Here is a 25,810-nt window from a genome sequence, read left to right as displayed (position 1 = left end):
AGTTGCTATCTAGAAATGCATTTTACGTATATCAAACCTAAATGGACCCAGTCCATAAAGGCATTCACCCCTAACGGTTAACTGGGGGTGACAGAGTGACTATCTACATTCTTAAGGGTACAATCAGTAAGGTTTAGCTGTTTCTACAGTTTCTGGGTGGAGAAATGAAAGGAAAACATAACAAATGCCACAGAAAAGGCACTAAAACACGTCTGATGAGCAGATGCAAGAAGGGATGAGGTGGGAAATACGAACGGATTTAGCAGAGCACGTAGGTGCACTGGCAGAGGCTGTCTTCCTAGGCAGAGCAGTGAACTCTGGACCTTATGGCAAATATTTTGGAGTAAAAGAAAAAGCTCACTTCTTGAAGCCAGGCATCAGGAAAAAAGGGTAGCCCTGAATTTTACACTGAAGGCCTCACAATCACTGTGACGAGTTTCTTCTTTCCCCACTCTGATTATCTGTGGTTGTTTGACTCAGGCCTGGTTGTCCCAGATAGCATCACAGCTGTGGAGGTGGCCGAGGAAAGTTTACTAATGGGTTGTAGGTTAGGGTTTAGAATGGTCAGTTCTGGGTGATGTTAGAAGAGATATAAGACAGAATTATCATGGAAAATGTTTGAGGAGTGAGAAGCGTGAGTGCTGTGGAAGGGGAGCAGGTCAGCGGCTTTTCGCGTTGTCCCGGCAGAAGCCGATCTCTGCCTTCATTCTTACCGCTTTAAAATAACATCTTGATATCTGGAAGAATAAGTCTCTCTTCCTTAGTTATTCTTGGCTTTTTGTTCTTTCATATAAATTTTGGGACAAGCTTTTTCAATTCCACAAAAAGCCTGCTGAGATTCCTATGAAAATTCTTTGAGTTTGTAGTTTAGTCTGGGGAGAATCCATCCTTATGATACTGAGTCTTCTCAGTCATTAACATGGACTACTTCTATTTAGGTCTTTTAAAAAAGTCTTTAAAAAAAGTAATGTAATTCTTTTTCTATGAAGGTTTTGCATATCTTTTTGGCAAGTTGAGTTCTAGAATTTGTTGCTATTGTAAATAATATCTTTAAATTTTTTCATCGTCTACCTTTTCAAATAATGTTTAAGAATGTAATTTTTAAAAGATCGATCTTGTATTCAGCATCTTTGCTAGACACTCTATTAGTTTTAATAATTTGACTAAAGAGTGTCCTGTATTTCTTTGTAGCTACTTATATTGTTAGAGATTAATGATAATTTTTTTTATCCTTCCATATACCTTTTATTTCTTTTGCTTTTTTTCTGTGTAGTTTAGAATTCCAATACAATATTAAAGAGAAATAGTTATGGTAGGCATCCTTTTCTTGTTCTTTATTTTAAAGGAAATACTTCAAATAGTCCATCTTTAATAATAATGTTTACACTAATAGTGTTTGGTATATAATTTAATCGGGCCACGGAACTTTCCTTCCATTTCTAGTTTATCATAAACAGTAATATTAGCTAATATTTATTGAGTACATGCCAGGTGTCAGACATTGTTCTAAGCACTTTACATGGATTAACTCATCATATGCTCATAACAAATCTCTGAAGTTATTATCCCTTTTTCACCATGAGTAAACAGGTAAAGTGATGTTAAATAATCTGTCCAAGTTCAGTAACAGAATTAGAATTTGAACCCAGAAGTGTCTTAAAAGCCCAAGGTCTTAATCACTTTTCTATATTGCTTCTTAGAATGAGTGTCGAATTTCCTCAAATGCTTTTTCTGCATTTGATTTGACTATATGGTTTTTTCACCTAATTTGCTAATAAGGCATATTACATTAATAAATTATAAAAATGTTAAATCATCTTTGAGTTCTTGAGATAAATTCAGGAATTTATGATCATACCATAACTTTCTTTTTCAAATACATTAATAGACTTCATTTGCTAATATTTTATTTAGGATTTTTGCATATATGTTCAAAAGTGAGACCGACTCACAATTTTCCTTATTCTTGTTGCTGTTGGTGCCCAGGTTATATTAGCTAAACCCACCAGTGAGTTGGGGCATGCACTTAGTGACATGCCGATCTTCATTATCAGGCTGACAAATGTAGTTACCATAACAGCTAGCCCAACAACTTTAGACTCCAAGACAATCTGTGAGGTTCTTGACATCCAAGCAAAAGCTAAAAAGTAGACAAAAGGGCCGAGGGGCACCTGGGCCTCTTACTACTGAATGGAGGTCTCGGATGCCCAAATGGCAAAGCAGCCCAATGTACTCCCTCCCAAAAGGTCGATCCTTAATCTGGTTTAAATATTGATGGCTGTCGCTTATTCAACCATATTCACACTCAAAAAGAATAAAAGTAAGAATACTTTTACAAGTGAAGTTTACAAAAGATTTCAATATTCTTTATCTCACTGAATTTACCCAGTAGCTCTTTGAGTCATGTTATTTCTATCTTACAGATTATCTTCTGTTTTATAGATGATTTAAGTGAAGATTACTTAAGTAGGCTAAGCAATTAGTAGGAGAAATGAGTTAAAATGATGAAATCTATTTTCTTCACTTTAGTTACATCAAGGAAGTATTGCTTGTAGGAGAGATTCTGGCTCCTACAGTGACAATAATTAGCATCTTAACTGTCACTGCCAGTAACAAGAATAAAATAATAAATTTTCAAACGGGGGCTGAAGGAGCCTCCATTTTTGTTGATAGTGTAGAAATGCTTGATTTACTATAGATGCGCCCATAAGAATTTTAATATATCTCCAACTGCAGAGGCTATTAACCCATTTATTTAATAAAAAGTCACTGTATCTCTGCTAGTGGCCAGGCATTTTTCTAAGCACTATATAGGATATATAGGATTGGAAAAAGTTGAGATAAACAAAGTTTCAAATAATTAAAAATTTAGAGCTATCTTACCATAATGCAGAGCTGTTTGACCTTCATTGTCCTATAAAAGAAACAAATAATACATTTAGAAGTCAAGGTTATTGCAAAAGTATGGAAGTACATAAGCTCTAGCAAACAGATCTGATATTACAAAGTCCATAGGTATATGTAATACAGGAAATGAAGGAGTCAGTTCTTTGAGCCTCACAGTAACTTTTGACTAAGCTTTATCTTGGAAAAAAGGAGAATGCTGACTAGGACAGTGGTGAACAGGGGCTGGCAGAAGGGAAGAATGAAGAACTATTGTTTAATGGGTATAAAATTTCAGTTTGGGAGCGTGAAAAAGTTCTGGAGATGAAAACTGGTAATGGTTGTACAACAACACGAATATGCTCAATGCTCCTGACCTGCACACTTAAACATGGTTAAAATGGTTAATTTCATATGTATATTTTACCACAATTTAAAAAGTATAGCATAGGGAATATAGGCATAATACTGCAAAAACTACAGGGGGGTCATTTTGTAAATTATATAAATGTCAAAACAAAAACAAAAGCAAAAATAAAAACAAAAACCAGCAAAGTAAAAGCTCTGAGCCAAAACTCCAGGTGGCAATATTCTCCATTTCTTGGAGAAAGCCAGTTTGCAGTAGGAGAGAATGAAATATTCACAAAGAAAAAAGTAGCAGTGAGAGATGGAGAGGGAATGAGAGTCTGGTCCCTGTCTTTCTCAGGTGGGTGAGCCAACAACAAAATTCTCCCTAGACAAATGCGATCTTTCTGTCACCTGCAAACCAGATGCTAACTAATACAGAATGTGAGGCAATTTATGACCTGAGCCTTGGTCATCTTCCTCCCAATTCCTTCTCCTAATTTTGTGACTGCCAACTCCCAATCAGAACACCTATCTGGACTCCCACACCTGTAAATGCTCTTCACTCTGCTGGAAAAATTATCCTCCAATCTTTTAAGGATAGTGTCTTGTTCTTTTCTCATGTTTTAAAATTTGTCTTTGATATATTTAAGCATTTTAAGTAGACTTATTTCATAGTCCCTATATTTTTTTGAGTTCAGGGAGATGAGGCAGGGTGATGCTGCATGTTGTAATGAGATCTGCTTATTGCTGATAGCTTCCTGTGTTCTCTATAACTTTGGACTGTAAATTCATTTTAATTGGGGTTTTATTTGTGAAAAACTCTGTGCTATGTTCCTTGGATTGAGGATCTCTCCCTCCGGAATGATTTTGCTTCTGCTTGTGCCAGGCACAGCAGAGATATTATCAGTCTGAGATCCCTGTGTTGATTTCTTAGTGTGGGGATTTTTGAACACTTAAGTAGTGTTAATTTAGAAAGAGCAAACCTCTCTCCCATCCCACCTCCCACCACTGGGCTTGGAGCACAGGCCTTGGAGCACAGGCCAAGACAAATCCTCCACGTCAACTCTGTGTCAGTGGGCAGATATTTTTTAGTCTACTTTTTTCCTGATGGTGGTTGGTGTTCTTTGAGATCTCTACCCCATGGGTGTGGAGGCTGGCAAATCCTTTCAGAGCAGCCCAGTGTTGGTTTAAACTTACCACTTTCTTTTTACAGTTTTGGGTTTTGGGGTTTTTTTTTTTAAACTTTATTTTACAATCTTTAAGACTCAGTTCTTCTTCAGGAAACCTCCCCAATTCCTCGGGTGTGGTTAGGTGTCCCTCTTTTCTACTACTGTGGCATTGCACACACTGCATACACTTTTCTGTCTCTTCTCCAAAGACTGTGAACTTCTTGTAGGCAAGTGCTATGTCTTTCATCCAGGGCCCATCACAGTGTCTTGCATAGTGTGCTCAATAAATGCTCACGAAATGAAAGAATGAATATGTTAATCTTTCCTTGTTGGCTTATTCTTTAACATCTTGACTACCTTTTTTCTTTTACCCAAACTTAAAAAAGTCACACATATTTTCTAAAGTGTGGAATATAACACCAAATGTAATAATCCAATGAGAGCATAAACAATGATGAATAGGAGACTCAGTTTATAGTTACCAAAGTGCAAAATCACTAGTACACTCAGGTTGACTTGTAGATCCTCTTTTTCTTCTACGTGTGCACAGAACGAGTTGGTCTCTCTTGAGAGATTATTTCTCTTCCACATGTATTCTGCACTAATATTTTTTTACTTTATTATTTTTGATCATGTCTCCATTTTATTAATAATTATTTTCCTTAAGGACTTAGTTTTCTTTTATCTCCAAACTGGTCATACTAAGAAGTATGTATTTTTTATTCTACCAAATCAAGTATTGATGAAAATATTAAACATTTGCTCAGAATTGATACAGCGGAAACATTATTTTATCCCTTTAACATTAAGCTACTGATAACACTGCTGGTTTCTGTGCATAAACTCTGTAGCCATGTCCTGATTTTTTTCCCCAAGTGCTAAATGCATTTTATCAAACAGAATCAAGAACCACATGTCTAAAATACACACACACACACACATACTGCAGTCAGGAAAATAACATGCTTCGTAGATGTTCTCTATGAGCAGAAAATTCTCCTGACTGTTACTGGATTTCTTTTGTGTGTGTGACCACAGTGATACTGACATTCTAATTCAATTCAGACTTGATCTAACATCTCTGCCAATGTTGGTTCTAAAGACACAGTAGTAAGGCAGTATTAACCATTAAGAGTAAAAACATTCCCAAATTGCAGTAGCTATTGTTTTCTTCTCTATTTAAAAAAAAAAATGTCTTACCATCTTTGACCTACAGGTTATATTTAAGTATATAATACCCTATTCTGAATAAAAGGCTGCAGCTTCCTGTTTCTGTCTATGAGTCCCCTGACTCATAGTTTTGTACCCTTTTGTCTTTTCGTTTCAGGTAGAATAACCCCTTTCAGCATTTCCTGTAATGTAGGTCTTGTGGTGGTGAAGTCTCTCAGCTTCTGTATGGCTGGAAAGGTCTTTATTTCTCTTTCATATCTAAAGGATAACTTTACTGGATATATTATTCTTGGCTGGAGATTCTTCTCTGTCAATAGTTTGAATATTTGGTTCTACTCTCTCCTAGCTTGTTGGGTTTCTGCTGAAAAATTTGATGATAATCTGATGATAATCTGATTTCCTTTATAGGTTGCTGTCTTCTTTTCCCTGGTTGCTTTGAGAATTCTTTCTTTGTCATTAATTTTTGACAGTTTTAATATAGCGTGCCTTGGAGAAGGCCTTTTTTGAGTTGAGATAACTAGGTGTCCTCTTTGCTTCTTGGATTTGAGGATCCAGTTTTTTCCATAGCTTTGAGAAGTTCTTGTAGACTCTTTGTTTGAATAGGCTCTCTGTTCCCTTCCCCCATCTTCTCCTTCTGGTACACCCATTATTCTTACATTGTTCTTTGTGATAGAAAAAACAAGTGCTGAAGAGGTTGCGGATTAAAAGGAACCCTTGGACTGCTGGTGGGAATGTAAACTGGTACAACCACTATGAAAAACATTACAGAGGGTCCTCAAAAAATTAAGAATAGATTTCTGGGTATCAGAAAAATTTGAAAATATTTATTCATTATAGATACATGTACCCCTTTGTTCACTGCAGCATCATTCGTGGTGGCCAAGACATAGAAACAAGCAAAGTGTCCTTCGAAAGATGATTGGATAAAGAAGATGTGGTACATATACACCATGGAATACTACTCAGACGTAAGAAAAGATGAAATATCACCACTCGCGACAATGTGGATGGATTTTGAGATCTGCTAAGTGGAATAAGTCAGACAGAAAAAGTCAAGAACCATATGGTTTCACTCACATGTGGGATGTAAAACTGAAAGTAACAAATAAAGAGACAAAACAAACAATTAAAAACTCAGACACAGACAACAATATGGCAGTTACCAGAGGGAAAGGGGGGTGGGGGTGAAGGAGAAGAGGGTAAAGGGGGTCAAATATATGGTGACAGAAGGAGACCTGACTTTGGGTGGTGAACACACAATGCAATATACAGATGATGTATTACAGAACTGTACACTTGAAACCAGTATAATTTTATCAACCAATGTCATCCTAATACATTTAATAAAATTAAAAATAATAGTAATAACAGAGTTGCATAGAGGGAATGAGTTTTCCCATGTGCCTAATGAGAAATTTTGTTCTTATCAATAATTTGATATTAAATATAAGTTTTATTTTTAAAATAGTATTTCAAGTAAATAGACAAAGAAGACACTCAAGAAAATTGTGAGGAATTAGAAGTAGTGATTAAAGTTGTGATTAGTAATACAATTTTGAGTAATTTTTAATATTATTTCTAAGCTTGGAATGTATTGCTTCTCTTTATCTATGAGATCTGTAACTATAATAGAGTATGATTAAACTAAAATTTAGAAGTTTGCAAATGTATTTTTATGATTATTTTTCTAAGAATTTTTCTAGATTCAGAAGTTAAGCCTTCGGCGGAAGGTTACAGGTATACTCCTTTCTCGAAAAAAAAAAAAAAAAAAAAGTAGGTATAGTAACACTTCATTTAACTGGCATCTTTAGAAAGTGAAAAATCTATCAGCAGTTTTTCCAAAATTGGAACATTACCTTTTGAGCATGCATGTATTAAGAAAAAGCTACTATTCATTTGTACTCTCTCTGAATCTGAATACCATCTATATGTTTACAAGCGTTTTCCAGTCATAATTATTATTTATCTATTTCCAATAAAAACTTATCCCCCCCCCAATTAAAATCATGGATATTTATAAATGGCTCTTTACAATTACAATAGAGTTACCCATCCCCAAGCCCCATCCGCTTCTTGTTTGCCATGGTCTTCACCTTGCCTAATTGGAGGCTTTTGAGCTCAGATGCTGTGAGCTGAAGTGTTCTAGTGTTTAATGTGAAATACTGAGATTTTTAATCTTTCAACTTAGAGTGTGTCCACCAAAAAATCAATTAGAGCAGGGACATAAACTTAAGAACCATGACTGCAATCACAGAATTGATTGGCAAGTGTGGAATAGAAAGACGGGAGGACAACCAGGTTCTCTTCTAATTCCATTACAACTTCTATCTTCCCGTGATACTGGAAAAGGAGTGCTTCAAAAAGACATCAAGAATTTTCCTCAATTCTAAATTGTTTATATGTCTAAGTACTTGACATGTCTAAAGAATAGGTATTTGGGTGAAACAAAGAAAGGATGATTATTTTAAATTATTCTTTAATCGAATTGTAGTCTTTAGGGCCCCAAATGTAAATTATTCTTCTTTCATTCATCTTTTGTATGCCTAGCATATAATAAGCACTCGAGAAATGTTTGATCAATGAACCTGAAGATTATGTCTAATATAAACCCTGTTCAGTTTTTAGCCATTATTAAAAATTATTTTAAATCGCCTACATTACAACACTCTATGATTATGATGCTTTAATAAAACACATCATCTTATATCTACTAAATTCTTACCTCTGTTATTCCTCTTCGTATGTTAAAGAGGAATTTATATTAAAGCATGAATATGACTCTGAACATTTTCTTCTTGGTAACCTCAAAATAAGATATAGGAACCCAAACCTTAGTTTTTATAAACATTCTATTTTAAAATATATTACAAAGAATAAATGGAATTGAATGTCAAGAATGAGTAAGTGAAAGCTTTTACTCATCTAGTTTACAACTTATATCAGCTAATTTTTCTAAATTTAAGTTGATTAAATTTTTTGGTTGTTTCATTTCAAATGACCACACCAAAATAGGGTTATTTGTCATGATTATTTATGCTTTCCTTTCTGTTTTAGCTTAAAAGAAATGTTCAAATTTAATAAATATGGAGTTGTTATAAACAGTAGCAAAAACAATTCTAATAAATTAAAATTGGTCATACATTTGAAATCTTTGTAAGGAATTATACATTTGGGTAAAATAAAAATACTCAGTTGAATTAAAAATAAACAAAATTACACAATAAAGTTAAAATGTAGACAAATTCGACCATGGTTAAAATTCAAACTATAAAAGCATAGAACTATGCAATGCTTACACTATACCTCCGTATCTTTTCAGCCCAAATAAAAATTCATAGGGAACACAAATGAATGACAAAATAACATAGGAAATTTAAAGACCCAGATCTCGAGCAAAAAAAAAAAAAAAAAAAAAAAAACAATGTACCCAGGATCCCCTAAGCGATTCTTTACCATTAACTTTTAACGGCAGAGAAACCTGGAAGCGCCTCTCCATCTGGCCTTGTCCTCTGTTCTGCCTCTTGTAGAATCTAAACTAACACCCTACTCTGAGGCTGCTTAAAAGCAGTCAGTCTTTATAATTTGAAGCAGAAACATGAGCCTTCACAATCCTCACTTAAACTTCCTCTCTCCCACCTTCACCTTTTACCTCATATTATATGACTATGTCTGTGTTTTCCTGCTCTTGTGAAAGTAAGGACCATGGCATAGTTTAAATTTACAGACCCCTATTTCCTTTCTCCTTTGTATCTAGCACAAAACTTTGCATAAAATAAAAGTTCAATAAGATTTAAAAAATAAACTAGTTGTAGGAAAACCAAATATGGTTACACCTCACTAATTCAGGGACTTGAGTTTTGGCATTCTTAAGTACCTGGAATAGGGCCCGGAATATGGGGGAAAAAGGCTGATAAGGACCATATTAAACACATGGTGACTAGTTGGCTCACTGTATAGAAGGATTCTTCTTCCTGGTTTGAGAAAGCAATGAAAGGCCAGTCTTTGCCTATGAAATATGAGATGCAGCGGGAGGCAGAAGAGACATGGAAAGTGAAAAGTGAAGGAAAGCAAGGAGTCGAGAGCAGAAACGGTAAGAGGGCCAGCAAAGCCTAATGGTAATTAGAAGAAAGAATGCGGGCAGAGATGGTAGCAGCCAGCAGAAATTAGAAGCTATGACAGAAGAGGCAAGCTGCAGACATTTTAGACCACAGAGAATAGCCAGCCATAAAGAGGGCTGGGCTGCATGCCAACCAGTAGATTTTAGCAATCTCAAGAGAGAAGCTTTAGCCCTATGCATCACACCACCTATAAATACCCATGGTACAGTACAACGACCGAAGAAGGCAGGGGTGAAGTATAGAATATATTTTAGAAAAAAAATTTATAGAAAAACATTTAAAAAATAAAAAGCAAAATATAACTGTTCAGCTATTTGAAACCAACACTAATCTAGAATGTTGAACTTTCCAAAGGGTGTCAGGCAGTAAAGAGTCTATTAGAATAGTTGGAAGAAAAAGGAACAAACATTCGCTGAACATCATTTCTTTTAATCCTCATGACAACCCTAGTTCATAAACATTACTTCCATTTTTAAGCTGGGTAAAATGAGGCTCGGAGAGATTATGTATAACTTATTCAAGGTCCCAGGCCCTTGGTCATTAAAATCCATGTTTTCTCAACTATACTACGCTGCTGAAAAGGAGTGAGGGGAATCAAGACAAATAAGTACAAGTAAGGAGAAATGTGGTTGAACTTGTTGTTTTTGCAGGTTAAAGACAATAGGTAGCGTAAATTATAGTCACACTCGGCATGCTGTGTAATTCCTATTAACCATAATCTCCAAATTGATATATCACATTCAGAGAGTGAATAATCATCCTTTTCAGGACCACCCACGCATCTTTACTTCTCCTTCGTTGATTGTTGTACTTTTTCAAGTAAGCATATATCAAGAAGCTGTAGCTTAGTCTATAAATTTTAAAAAATTAACTAAGCTGGTCGAGCATTCAAAGTTAGGTACATAAGATAACAGAGCCAAAATGCTTTATTTTCCGATGAGTGTTTTGTTTACTGCATTACTGTTTCTGTAATACTATACAATAAAAACTCAATATGCTATTCTAAATCTCCGATATGGCAAATAATCAGAAATCTAGTGGAGAAATCCAAATGATTCTTTTCATTCATACTCATTCACTCTTCACTTTCACAATTAAAATTTTCAGTTTTCTAGGTCCACAAAGGAGTTCCCCATCCACAAAGGGTGCTATGAAATAGGCACTTTTATTTACTGTTGGTTGGAGCATAAATTACTATAATATTTAGAAAATGTTCATTGCCTCTGGTTTAGCATTTTCGGAATCTATTTTTAAAAATGGTTCAAATATTTGAAAAGCTTTATGAAAAAAGTTCATTCCAGTATTACCTAGATTAGCAAGAAATTAGAAACAATTTAATGTCCAACAATAAAGGAAAAGTTAATACATCAGTTGAGTAGATTATTATGCAGCAACTTAAAATGATGGTCATAAAGTATTTATAACTTTGGAAAATCACAATATTATCAGTGCAATAAGGAATAATAAAGATGTTTTTATAATAAGATCTTAACTATGTAAAACAAAGGAACAAAAAATGGAATATTGAAAACAGTTTTAAATAAACAGCTACAAATTTAGATTAATCTCTGTAAAAAAATCCATTGTCATTTGCTCCTTTTTTGTGTGTGTGCGCGCGTGCGCACACACACACACACGTGCATGTCCACTCCTTAATCTGAGCATCACAGCTTCCACGGTCTGGTTTCACTTTATCCAATTATTCTTCATTACAAACACATATCTTAGACTGAGCTGTTTCTGCTACCCATCCCCACCCCCACCGCAGTGGCCATCAATTATGACCTGGCCTTTACAGTTCATGACAGGCCACAATTACCCGTGAAGATATCTCTTGGCTAATATGGCTCATGCCCCTTACCTCTCCCAAGGTACTTTCAGAGTCTCTCGTTATAGTACTTGATTACGCATTCTGGCTCCTAATTGTTCTTGTTATTTAATGAGTTGCTTCTTGTCTCAACGATAAGCAACCTGAGGGCGTGGACCATGGCTGATGCTTCTTTGGTATCCCTAGTGTCTTGCAGCATCAAGGTCATGGAGTAATAAGTACTTAATAAAAAATATAAGTTGAATTTAATAATTTCAGGGTTGTAAATTTTCTTACATTAATAGTATTTATTTTATTCCTATGGTAGTCTGTGTGCTAGATTTCTAGTAATTATTCTCTTAACCATGATAAACAATTCCAAGAAATGTAATATGGATGCTGTATCTATTCCCATATAAAACCAAAAATAATGAATAGGTTTATTCTCATTCCGGACATCCCTATATTATTCTATGGCTTACATTACTTGTTAGGCATTCTTTTATTCTGAGTGTTCTGTCAGTTATCTGCTACATATTAAAATTTACTGAAAATGCAATGAGACATCACTTCACACCTAGTAAGATGGTCAAAAAACACAGAAAATAAGTGCTGACGAGGATATAGACAAATTGGAACCCTTGGTACATTGCTAGTAGGCATGTAAAATGGTGCAGCTGCTGTAGAAAACATGATGGCAGTTCTTAAAAAAATTAGACATGGAATTACTATATGACCAATTACTATATTCCACTTCTGAGTACAACTCAAAAGAAAAGCAAGCAGGTAGGTACTCAGATACGTATACACCAACATTCACGGCAGCATTATTCACAATAGCCCAAAGGCAGGAACAACCTAAATGTTCATCAATAAATGAATGAACAAACAAAATGTGATATGTACATAGAATGAAATACTATTAAGCCTTAAAGGGAATTAAATTCTGACACATGCTATATCATAGAGTAACCTTGAAGACATTATGCTAAATAACATAAGCCAGGGACAAAAGCATAAATATAGTATGATTCTACTTATGTGAGGTACCCAGAGTAGTCAAATTCATAGACGGAAAGTGGGGTGCGGGTTTGCCAGGGGCTAGCAGGGGGTAAGTATGGGGAGTTAAAGTGTAATGGGTACAGAATTTCAGCTAGAGAAGATGGAAAAGTTCTAGAGACGTGTGGTGGTGATAACGTCACGATATGAATATACTTAATGCTACTGAACTCTTCACTTAAAAATGATTAAAATGGTTAATTTTATGTTATGTATATCTAACCACAATTTTTCTTCTGATGATTGACATTAAAAAACCCTACAAAAGTCCAAAAATTCCTATGATGTGTTAAATTTGTAAGGCTCACCTTACTTTTTATTCTTTTTCCTCTGTTTACTTTCATCTTTTTTTTACTTTTATTTTGAAGAGCCATTGTTTATGAGTCTAAGACCGTCCACATTTGACTTAGTCCTGGACTGTCCATATTAACACAAATGGAATGCTAATGCAAGCAGAATGAAACCTTAGTGGCCTTGCTGTCTTTTGCTACACAGGGAGATGCTTCAAGATCTTGAGAAGAAGCTGTGCTCTAACCTTCAGAAATGGCTTAAGGTTTATTTTTTTTATCTATTGTGAAGTTATCTACGACCCATTAGATGTACTGGAGGCACTTTTGTGCTTTAAAGTGATCTGTGCCTTTAGTCTAACAGCACTAGCAGCAAAGTCTCAGTAAAATGGCTCTAATTTCTTAAATTCTATTCAATAAACCATCATATATTTGTACGTGTGTATGTGTTATTGTTTATTTACATGTTATTGTTTATTCACAATCAACACAAGGGATTGATAAAAAATTTAGAAACAAAGACATATTTTTTAGACCTTTTATGTGAGCCAGGAACTACGCTAGGCATTTTCACACATATAGTTTAATACTCACAGAAACCATTAGAAGTAGGTACTATCATCCTAACTTTAAAAAAGTAGAAATGAGACTCGGAGAGGTTATGTAATTTGCTTAAGTCATAGTAAGCAGTATAATCCTCGTTTGAACCTCCATCTGACCCTGAAACCCATGTGAAAATATCCAATGGTCTATTAAAAAATACGTTTAGAGAGAAGTCTGAACCAGAGATACAGATTTGAAAAACATCGGGCCAGAGGGAACAAATGAAACTGTTGGTGTTAACGGGGCAATCTAGAGAAAATATATAGTGAGAAGTGGGGTGAAGGTAGAAACTGTTGTTTAAAAAGAGCGGCCAGAAGAAAATAAGCCTGGTTAAGGAATGACCCAAAAAAAGTGGGGGAAGAACCAAAGCTGAAGCTGAGGGAAGAGTGTCAAGGAAAGAGTGGCCAGTTATGTAAAAAGGTCAAGTTGGGAAGCCAAAGTTCACATCCTCCAAGAAGCCAGAGACAGAAACAGATGGCTTCCTCTGCTGTGGCGGCCAAATCACTTCACGTGCATTCCTATTACAGCAGCCAATCCCATTATGGCACCATGCCGCCGGCTATCACTCCTGGCTGAGGTGAAGTTACATGGGAAGGGCTTAGTCTACCTGTTCTAACAACCTCCTGGGTCTAGAACAGAGCCCAGCTATAGCAAATGTGCAAATGCTCACTCAGTGAATGGGCCCAGGGCTGCTTACACCCACGAGGTAACTGGACAAAAGCAGAGTCCTTGCCTTAGATTCAGAAGCTAAGACTCTGGCCGACAGTCCAAACTCCTGGACACGAGGCTCTGCTCTAATTAACTTCTTAGCCTTCCCGAATGTCACTCACCCTGACGGAACCTCGTTCTGCTTAGCTGGATTCCTGATTCTGGCCCTCAGTGCCAGGCTCGCCTTGTTTTACCTGTAGTTTGAATGCTATGTAAGATTGCTAAGTATTCCAAGGTTAATATCGGATGCTGAATGGTGGGGTGAGGAGAAGATTCTTTTAACAGGAAACGAGTCATTGTGAAAATGACAGTAAGTATTACTGGTAACTGTGACGATAAGTACATTCATGGGCCTTGATGAGTTTACCAGAATGATACTGCCCTTTCTTCTCACAGATATGTGTACGCTTACATGTAGTATATATTTGCTAATAAAACCCAAGGTAATTCAGTCCTATCACGCATATTTCCATTTTAAATTATTTATTTTTAGTTGTACGGTAGCTATTGTGCTCCCAGCAGGCCAAGGTTTCTTCCTTAGAAGACCTGGATTGATCCCCGCCCTCCACACATACACACACCTTTCCTTTCTCTGTTCTACGAAACAATAAGGTAAAAGTTCCTTTAAACTTTATTGTATTAAGAGGTCAGATAATCAATATTTTTCTAAAAATGTGACTATTCTAAGTGCTAGAGGAATCCTAATGATTAAGCAAAGACTTCCATCAATGAAGCACAGCATTTAAAACTGTGAAATCGTGTCCCCCATGGGGATTAGAGGTTTGCCTCATTTCATGCAGAAGATTTATTCCTGAAGTCAGGTGCATGTCAAAGCATACTCTGAACGCGATGGGGAATTATAGCATTCATTGATAAATCTTTTTAAGCAGTATCTTTTCACACTTGATCTTAGCCAAAAGGCCGAGACGATGATAGTATCTTTTTATAGTGTGACTAAGTATCCTTAACTTTATCAGTTTGATAAGGCAAAATGGGGCAGTACTGTATTTCTCAACCTTTAAATATTCATGTTATCTTCAGATAAACATAAATATTTCATGCTCTTTAAATATCTTACATGACAAATTTCACACATACACAAAAATATTAAGTTCCACATACCCATCTCCCAGACTCAACAGCTGTAATGATCTTGTTGTTTGCTACATTTATTTTTTTCTTACTGAAATAATTTAAAGCAAATCCCGGACATGTCATTCCACCCACATCTCTGTATGAAATGCTAAAAACCATGAGAATTCACTTATATAATCACAGCACTGAATTTTCCTAATTGTGTTTTAAAAATGTCTTTTTACAGTTGACTTGTAGGTCTGAGGATCCCAAAAAGGTTTATGTGTTACATTTGATTGGTAGATCTCCTAGGTGATTTTCCACCTGGAGCGGACCCTCGCACTTCCTCCTCAATGCCACTGACTTGTTAGAAACGATTGTTCAGCAGAATTTCATTTGCTATTTACTTTCTTTTGATGTCATTTACATCATTATCACATGCATTTTTTATAGGTTTTATTAGATGTGGGTTCAACTTTTTTTGGTAAGAATACTTCATGAGTAGTATACTCTGTGCTTCCAGCTGAGAGGGGTGGTCTTGAAGAGCAGATGGTATTTGAGAAGGATGTATGTGTGAGAAGATAAGGGTGAATGTTACAGGCAAAGAAAACACATGAGCAAAGGCACACGCAGAAGTAGGTAAGGGAATGTATTCAAGGTAAGAAACTACACTAGCTAGAGAGAGGTTTTCCATACTGTTCACAGCACCACATACACAGACGCCATTCCATTTGGCCCTGCTGAATCAGCGTTTCTAGGGAGAGAGGCTGAGCTACCTCTATTTCATCTGTTCTTGCTATGTCCAGCTTATTCCCGCTTCAGGGATTTGGGGCATAGCTTACAGCAGCTTCTCTCCACTGAAGACTCCAACCAATCTGCTTTATTTATCTCTTAGCTCTTATCTGATATCGTCTATCTTATTTGTTTATTTACTTGTTTTGGTATGTTTTCCTCGCCAGAATTTATGCTTCCAAAGAGTGTGAATCTTGTCTGTCTTGTTCACTGTGGTAATTCCAATGCTTAGAATAGGTCTGGGTACACATTAAATATGAAATATTCACGGGGTGAATGGATACATTTGGCAGATTTAGGAAATTCTTTCTGGAACATTTTTATATAATGTAGATAGAAAGGACTAAAATTACCCTTTAAGCTGTCTTCACTAAGACTAGAATATTAAGTACCTTCTTTGAGAATCTCTCTTGGCCATTCTGGATATTTTGCTTTATGATAGCTTGTTACCTTATTGTTTAAAAGGAAAAATTTGGGACAGCATTTCATAGAAGAGAACTGCAGCTCCTAACATCTATCTAATCAGTTCAATAATAATTTCCAAATGTACTTAATGGACTATTAAATCAGTAATTAGAAATCAAATTTTGCTACGCTGCAAAAGATGTCAAAACTAGGTATGCTCGGACTGAGATGTTTTAAAATTAAAATTTTATTTAATTAGCGTTCCTCAGAGAAAGATATTTTAAAATTAAAATTTTATTTAATTAGTGTTCCTATGATCTATATTAAAATTTATCTGTACCCTTGTTGACTTATAAAAACTTAGGCAGGGTAGGGTAAATTTACAGAAAGAACTTGTGGTGGCTAACAAAATTCAATGACATAAAGAGGTTAACAACAACCAAAAAAATAAAGCCCAGCAGAAAAAATGATTTAAGGTTTAAAGAATAGGAAAAAAATATGAATAAAGCGAAAAAACTTTGATACAAGTTGTTTTGTGGGGTGTTTGAAAACGTTCCTTCCTTTCACTCACACTTTTGTGAGTTAAAGTTAATGCATTTCTATCGCATTCCTGTTGCCACTATTGCCAAATGCTTTCGTATGGATGAGGCAGATACCTGGTTATTTAAGGAGCAGGATAAATGGGCCACGACAGCTTTCCCCATCCCCAACCCACCAGGGAACGCTTGAGAATTCCACCTGACATGAGGACAGCACTGTGCTCTTAAACAATCTGCAGTTTGATCCGATTGTTCCCCAGTGGGGGAGGTAGGCCACAGCTCACTCAAGAGTCATTGATTGGATTAACAGCCTAATTCCCAACAGATGAATAGAATACTGATGTCTTGTCAGCCCAGATCACAAAAGGAAAACACAATCTGCTTCTACAGCTCAGAGATTTAACCCTCTATCTACCCTGAAGCTACAATTTCAGATTTTTGTGTTGTAATTTCTTCAGAACTATTTGCCTACAAATATCATCAAATGGTGGTCCACACACTTTCATTCTCTTTTAGGGTAATTTTTTTTTTTTACATGTTTAAAAACAGGGAAAAATTTTTACTTCAGTTTTTACTATCCACATTAGTCCTGCTATGTAAATTTCCTGGGTTTCCCAAAGAAATATTTAATAAACTGCTTTCTTGAAGGACCCAGTAAAAAAAGGACATAGCCTATGAAAAGAAAAGTGACAAAATCTATACATTCCAAGATAAAACTATTTTTGAGCTATTTTTCTGGCATACACGACTGATTTTCTTAAGGGGAATGAATGATTGTATTAAGGGGAATAGAGTCTCAATAAATGTTAGCTTTAGTTAATTACCCTACTCGCCTCTTCTTCCCAGCCCTACTGTAATTTAATAACTTTTGTGTATGGTTGTACAACTAAGAATCAAATAAAAAGGTCTTATTTTTGATACTGGTTTAAAAATAAGAACAAAAGACTTCATCAAGTCACCTATGCATTAGAATTCAGTAATAAAGTTATATGCATCATCTTTAATAAGGAGTAAAACAAAGATGCAGCATTCTAGGCAATTTCGTGATGCTTTATTTTTTGTACCTTTCTGCTTATAACCTGTCAATGCAACAAGAAAGACTGATTTTAGTTGGTTGGTAGTAAAAACAATTATGGTAGTGGCTAATCTGTTTACTGCACTAAACAATTTACATGTGTTCTCTTATTTAATCCACCCAATAACTTTATGAAGTAGGCATTAAATTATCTCATTTCACAAGTGAAGAAACTGGAGCATAGTTAGATTAAATAACTTTGTCTGAGGCCACATGATTTGTTAGTGGCAGAGCCAGAACTTTAAGTCTCTGGCTCCAAAGCTTATGCTCTTAAATACTACCGGGATTTTGTGGGGTTCTTTGTACATCTTCATGTTTATATGGAGAGTTTTCAGTATTCTGAGGTGTTAAAATTGAGATTCAGCCCTCTTGTTATTATTCTTTTGGGAAAACATCTCTACGCATACAAATATCCTCTAATGGCTTTCCTTTTTCTTCAGGACGTTTTTCAGGGATTTCATGATAGCTCCCGAAAATTAGCTATGTCAGAAAAAAAAATCCTTTTTGCTCATGGCTTTGAAGTCATATTCAACTTCAATCCCTTTTCTTCATCTCTTATGTTGTCTTTCAAGTGTGGTTAACTGAATTCTCCTTCTGTACTATATCTCTAACTCTCTCTTCATAGTAATGGACCCTATCCAGGTTCCTAACTTCCTAATCCATTAATTCCTACAAGAGCCTCCCTAATAATTAATCTGGTCTCCCATCCCTTTTGCAAGCACTGTCCTAAGCATGCCATTCTTTTATTTAAAACTTTGAAGCATATTATAATTGTCTTCAAGTCAGATAAGAATTTCTAACTCAGAATTTCCCTACTTTTGGATGTGGTACCACAGTGTAGCGGGTAGCACGTCTGCTTTACATGCAGAAGGTCCTGGGTTTGCGCCCCAGTGGAGCCACAGTCCGTGGCCTACGGCCACGCCACCCTGAATAAGCCCAATGTCTGATCTCGGAAACTAAGCAGGGTCAGGGTAGTACTTGGATGGGAGACCACTTACGAAGACTAGCTGCTGTAGGCATACATAATAATAAATAAATAAATAAAAGAATTTCCCTAGTTTTGAATAGAATTTTGCATATTGTTATGGTTTTGAATATTAACATTATACATATAGGAAGTTTAGATCAGTTCAAATATGAGACCATATTATATAATATGATTTTTTATATTATTAGGTTATATATAATATATAATAATGAATATATTGTTGTTTATATTATACTATTACATTAGATTAGAATCTAATTCTTTATGGTAATATATGCTTCTGTAATAGCTGTCACGTTAAAGGATATTTTTGAGAAATAACAATTACAGGGAAAAGAATATTCTTTGGAAAGAGACAAGGAAAAAGCTTAACTAATGCCAATTAAAAAAAATCCAAAAAATATGATGGCATAAAAGATCTTTAACAATATTACCTAACCTCCCACAGATATTCCTTAATTTAGGCATGCCTTCAAGAAAATAAAAATTTACAGTTGCATATCATTTTTACAGAACACTTTCATATATACTAAATTATTTGAACCTAACATCCTGAAGTAAGTAGGTAGTAGCTCCATTTTATAAATAAGGAAACTGAAATTCAGCGTGGTTAAATGACCTGACCAAAGTTATAAGCCAAACAACAGAATTAAGACTTAAATTTATGTCCTCTAACACAAATGAAGTAAAGAACTGGCAAGTTTTCCAATTTCATTGTATAATTCTCATTTCTAGACCACAAGCAAAAGTTATCGTTGAATTTGGATACTACATTAGCTACTCTCATTTTGGCTAATCAAGATTCCTCCTCCATCCCCAAATATACTGTAATGTTCATTCAGCTAAGCCTGAAGAAATCCAACTAAGAGGAGAAAGAGATAGTCTCAATAACTAAAAATAGTAATGTTACATTAAAATAAAACAATCTAAAACAAGTGTTTAGAAGGTACAAATAACATGAACAGACTGAATCAAGACAGGTCCTATTCGAGGTTCCCCAGTAACTGGAAGACCTTCAAGAGGATGACCCCCAAAGAGCTCCCTTCCTCAGTGTCTGAAAGGGCGAGAGAGTGCGCGCAGAAAGAGAACTGCTTCCTTGCATGCTAAAGACTCAGAGGCGCCTCCATGGTGGCCGAGACACGATGCTATGAAGACATAAAGGGCAGTTCATAAGCTCTTGTGATATTTTTCTGGTTCCTTCATACGTGTGAACTCTTAAATTCAGAGGAAATTTTTATAACATAAATTGGGGGACGTAGCAACCTTTGTTCTGGGTGCCCTGGTCAAGTATAATGTTAACAGACAATGCTAGACACCATGGGAGGCATGTCTACTAACTCATCTTTAAAAAATGATACCCTGAAAGGCCTACTGTGTTTAATAATATTCAAAGGCTTTCACATTCTATATGTCTACAAGTTTAGATTCCTATCATACAATACAAAAACAGTAACTTAGCAGAGATTCTAAAATAAATCATCTTAACTTTAGTTATCCTTTCAAAAAACAGTAAACAATATTAAGCAAAAAACAAAAATGAATCAAAACCCCAGAAAATTTTAATAACAAGAAAAATCAAATCGATGGTGTATCCTTTGTGGTAACAGACATACTTGTCTGACTGTGGAAACCAGGTTAAAGACAAGGGCTTGGACAGTTGTGTCCTGAAACAAGCAGACTGCAGGTTTTATAAATACATACAGAAATAATTAAAATATAAGGGGTTTAGAAGGATTAATCTCCTTTAAATAATCTCTGCCACAAAGCCTGTAAAGACACTGCTGGCACCGGGCCCACGTGAGACCAGCTGTCGGATATCAGAGCAGCAGGGAGATTAACCACGACCACTTCTGCACTGACCTCCTCAGTGCAGGCTTCCCTGGGCCCTGTCTTCAGCACTCACTGCACCACGGGAAAAGGTTAGCAGGATGCTACCTGGTGCAACGTGCAGCAGCATCATTTGACTTGATTACCTAACCTTAGCTAAGGAAAACAAAGCCCAACATGAGAAAGTGGGTGCTGGAAGGGAATCACAAAATGTAGGGCTCAGGGGACGACAGGGAGATGCGGGAGGGCTCCCCAAAGTACTGATTGCCTGGTTTCCATTCATTTGACTCATGGCAATTTCAGAGTCACCTTTAATTACTTTCAAACTGAGTTTTAAGTAGTGCAGATAGCATCCTTACTCCCAAAGGAAGCATAAAGCGACTGATAACTCTTTAAAAACAACATTTATTTTGCTTCAAAGCTAGTTAGAAATTCAACAAATATTTTTAAAAGGTGCCAGTGCCGATGAATAAAACAAGGATATTTATAATAAACAGTATTCTTTCAGTCAGATTTTTGGGGCCACCTCAGTATCTCTATTATACGGTATTTCTATGACTTTAAAGGGAAGCCATTGGAAAAAACAAAAGCCTCGAGGATGACATGAAATCAATGTATACAGAAGACCTTTTAAAAAAAAGTGTTATGCAAATATAAAATAAATAAATATATTATGAAAAAGATTTGTTCAGATGGAAGATTTGTATTTGGACTGACAGAAGAAAACAGAAGTTGAAACAGAAGAACATGAATCACTACAAAGCATTCAAACGCTGTAAGAACATGTACGTACGTATATACTTGTCGTATGTATTCTTCTACCAGAAGAAAATGAGCAGGTGTGGACCACCTTCTTTAAACAGTCTATTTGGGTTTCCTAAGCCTCTTTCATTCTAATTTTGCTTCTATGATTTTTGGATGTCAACAAACCTCTTTCTGTGATAATTTCTTCTGGTCAAAAGGTGATTTTTTTTGTCCCCGGTACTACACAGGTTCATTTTAAGGACAAGTGAATAAATAGTATGTGTCTAACTCTCTAGACTCTAGAGTAAAAGTGGGCTCTTACATCAATTCTAAGTATTTCAAAAGAATAATTCTGATATGACTAGAGTGAAATATTCTGGATAACACAATTGATCGAATTTCAAAGAATCAGAATAGTAAATAATTTAATTGACTTTTTTTAATGAGTAAGGAGGTGCTTTGGGTTTTTACATAGTAAAAGCACAAAAGATCTTGTTAAAAATAAATTTCTAAATATTAGGATATCATAAACAACAGCATCATTCTACTACTAAGCAACGGGTCATAGGAAACTTATGATCAGTTTCTATTTTTTAAATAACACACAGGCACCCATACTTTTCTCTAAAATAAAAGCTGTCTTCAATATTTTTCTCCTCTTCAGAGTGAGCTGTACAGACTGCCAAAGAGGAGGCCAAAAGTCAAATACATGCCTGTCCATTTGACTGTATTGATATACATGAGCACATTTTTCACACATGGGAGTGCTCTCAGATGTTAATTACTTTCAGACTAAAGGATTGGATTCAAATTTTGAATCACTGATCCAGAGGTGAGTATCTCTTTTTACCAACCCCCTGGCCAGCAGTTCTCCAAATGGAGGCCCCAGGCCAACAGTACCTGTTTCACCTGAAATATTGTTAAAAATGCAAATTATTAGGCTCCACCCCAGACCTACTGAACAGAGACTCTGGGAGTGGGACCAGCGATCCGTTTTAACAAGCCCTAGGTGACTCTATGGCTAGCCCTATGCCAGTATATTCTCTGTAAATGAGCACCATCTTTTGGACAAATAGAAATAAATATCAACTGCAGTGAAATAATTAAATGCAATGAAAAGTTTTCCTAAAATATTATTTTAAGTGATTTATCTTGTCCTTAATGTTTAAATTTAAACATACTTGACTGGATTTGTTTTCATCTTCTAGTGAAAGGCTGCCTATCAGAGAGACAGTTACAGTCTGGTGCACTGTTTTTATAGTTCTATAACATAAACTGACATTTATTGGAGCTTCACATAAGATTTTTCCATCAACGGATGTGTTGGAAGAGCAATAACCAAGTATGCTGTGTTGGGCAAATACCTACACATCAGGACACTTTTCAAAGCCATCAGGCAAAGGGGGTCAGTTGAATTTTTTTTACTGCACAGGCTAATGCTTTAAGAGTGTCTTGATGGAATCAAGGAAATTGGATTGTCCCCCCATTTGCTGGGCTAAAACAAGCCTTTTTTATTTATCCCATTAGAGGAACACAAGAGAAACCTTTTAAATGTCACTAAAAATTTCCCTGCATTGCAAAACCCAGTCAAAAGGGGTTTAATTTTCTCTGAGAACTCTTAAGTAATGCAGTATGTCAAGGTTTAATAAATTGTAGGTGGGGACAGTTTTTGTTACAGGCAACTTTTTTTTTTTTTAACAGGTGCTTAGACGTGCTTAGGCCTCTCTCTATCAAGAGAGGTCAGGGCACTGCCTTAAACAGCTGTGCAACGTCAGTCCAAACAACAAACAAATGAACCATAACGGAATCTAAAATATCTGAAACAAATTTTAAGGGTACTTTTAGAAAGAAAATATTCTAACATGTATTGAAAGTGATGGTTAATCTTTTTATTAGTGGTATTTTTGTACTGAGCTCCTTGAAATTTTCTTAAAGAATCTGTCCTTGAACAAAGCCTACCCCAAAGGAGAACTCAGGGATTAGGCATTCGGCAGTCTTCCAACAGAAAGATGTACTGCACAGCAAAGATGTACACTGTGTGTTTCCAGTGAAATGGGGTAAAACCCCACATTTTACAACTTTCAAAACACTATACAAATATCAACTAATAAAAACAAGTTGATTTATTATATATGGATTGCACATATCTTTTAAAAACATATAATAAAGTGATCTGTATTTACCTTCTACGAGCATGTATTTATTTTGGTGTATTTCTTGAGTAGATATAATCATTAAATATTCTGAGTTATTTTGTTGTTGTTGTTGAACTTTTCCCTTTTTAATAAAATACTAAAAAAGTACTTCCAAACACAAAACAAAATGGTATGGGAAGAATACTAGAATGGAGGATTTTAAAAAATGACTATATATAAATGAGAGTGGTTCCTTTCCTGAATTATCACCTTAATAGAAATATTTTTAACCATACTCAAATGAGAATTGTATATACCTTACTCTATCCCCTAGCTCCCAATACTGAGAGAGAGAGAGAGAGAGAGAGGAAACTATGCTGAAGACAGTAAATCCTAGTATACTGATAAAATGAAATAATTAATAATTAAATTATGTCAACTATTCTTTTACTACCTACTTTTTAAAAATACTTTCAGCTCATACCAGGGCCAGATGGCACAGGGCTCAACAATGACGCAGTTCTATAGGGACCCTGCAGGCTGCTAGTGCCACTTTACTAACTGCTTGTGTTCTGCATCTACCCTGTGACCACAGCTGTTCCAAAGCGAGGCTTAGCAAAGGGCCGGCTGACAAAAGCAGGATATAAAGGAGGATGGGAAAAAGAAAGATTACGCTCTGTCACGTGCAATCAGTTATCCCTATACTTTCAATAAGTATGTTTTAATTATTAATTAAAATTAGTATTTAAAAGCTAGTTTCCTCTTTTAATGGAAACTCCAGCTTTATTACTTAAGTTCCTAACAACTTAATGTATTTCATTATTAGTTATTCTCTCCTCTCTATATGGGGAGAGGTAGTTTTTCTCTTTTAGCTGTTAGCAGTAACAACTCAGAGGCTCTAATGAAATTCTAAGTTGCTAGACTTTGAAAGTTGAGTCACTGAAAGTCTTCCTAATCTGTCAACCTTGGCAAAAAAACTATTAATTGTAAAAAGACAAACTAATAAGCAACTAAAGGGAAAAGAACTAAACGGGGGGGTAAAGGAGTATGTTAAAAGATTCTATAATGAATATTTAATCAATAAAAGACCCTGCCATTGGCTTAACTTCACTGTTTTCACAGGAGAACCTATGCTGATCCCAAATCCTGAGATTCAGGAGAATAGAAAAGTTGAGAAAATGTAACATTCTTTTTGCTGAAATGCAGGAATTCTTATTCTGGATTCTTAGATTCCTGGACATCTTCAGAAGGGCTTTGGCAAATGTATGAACCTGTTAAAACTGTTTGCGAACATTTTACATGTATGTCCCCTCTCTCTCTGGTGTTCCCAGCTTTCCTCATATCTTTCCTAAGAGGGTTAAAACCACTGCTGTGGGGCAGCAGCATAGATTAAAGGTTGACCATGAACTGAATTGCTGAACCTGGGTGATGAGTACATAGAAGTTCATTATACGATTCTAATTTTGCACATGGTTGACATTTTTGTAAATAAAAGGTTCTTTCTAAACAATTGCTGTGAAAGGAATTCATTATATACAAATCAATTCTTGATAGAGGACTGTGGAATCATACCTGTCAATCTAAGTGAATTGCTAATGTGACAACTCTATATTTCCTTATGTCATACAGTGAGTCAAAATGAAGGTAAGGGATTTGGAGTTTTATAAAACAAGTGTAGAAACCATCCATAAGTATGAAAACCTTTCACCCCAAAACTTTCGATGATACACATGACTTTACTTTCGAATTCCTTATTCTGTTTCACAAAATGTCAAAATTTGACACAAAATCAGGAAAAAGGAAGAGAGAAAAGGTAACTGGCAAAACAAAGACTACAAAGACAAGGCAGGTGCTGGTTTGGTGCTTGAAAGCCGGGGCGGGTGGCGCAGAGTGAAAGGAATAAAGAGGTAGGTCTAATCAAATCACTTTAAAAAGCTCAGCCTCTCAGAGTTAACCTTGCCAATCAGGGTAAGAAGGAGCAAGAGCAGGAGCAGAAGCATGTTTGTGCACATTAAACTTTGCATGTGTCCTTGAACCTGTGGTGCACTGCCTCCTCTCAAGCAGCCTGGGAAGGCTTTA

General features: G+C 35.7%; 1 protein-coding gene across 1 annotated transcript in view; it reads right to left on the bottom strand.

Annotated features, from left to right (window-relative positions):
- The window catches only part of ACBD6 (acyl-CoA binding domain containing 6), a 133,633-nt gene that overhangs the window by 16,315 nt on the left and 91,508 nt on the right, over positions 1-25,810 (bottom strand). Inside the window, exon 7 of the mRNA XM_039881350.1 lies at positions 2,884-2,914. Within this exon, the coding sequence (XP_039737284.1) occupies positions 2,884-2,914 (31 nt within the window). The remainder of the gene's footprint in view (positions 1-2,883; positions 2,915-25,810) is intronic.

Source organism: Pteropus medius, unplaced genomic scaffold (genome assembly GCF_902729225.1).
Source record: "Pteropus medius unplaced genomic scaffold, Ma_sr-lr_union100, whole genome shotgun sequence".
NCBI lineage: Eukaryota > Metazoa > Chordata > Mammalia > Chiroptera > Pteropodidae > Pteropus > Pteropus medius.
This window is presented reverse-complemented; position numbering and strand designations above follow the sequence as displayed.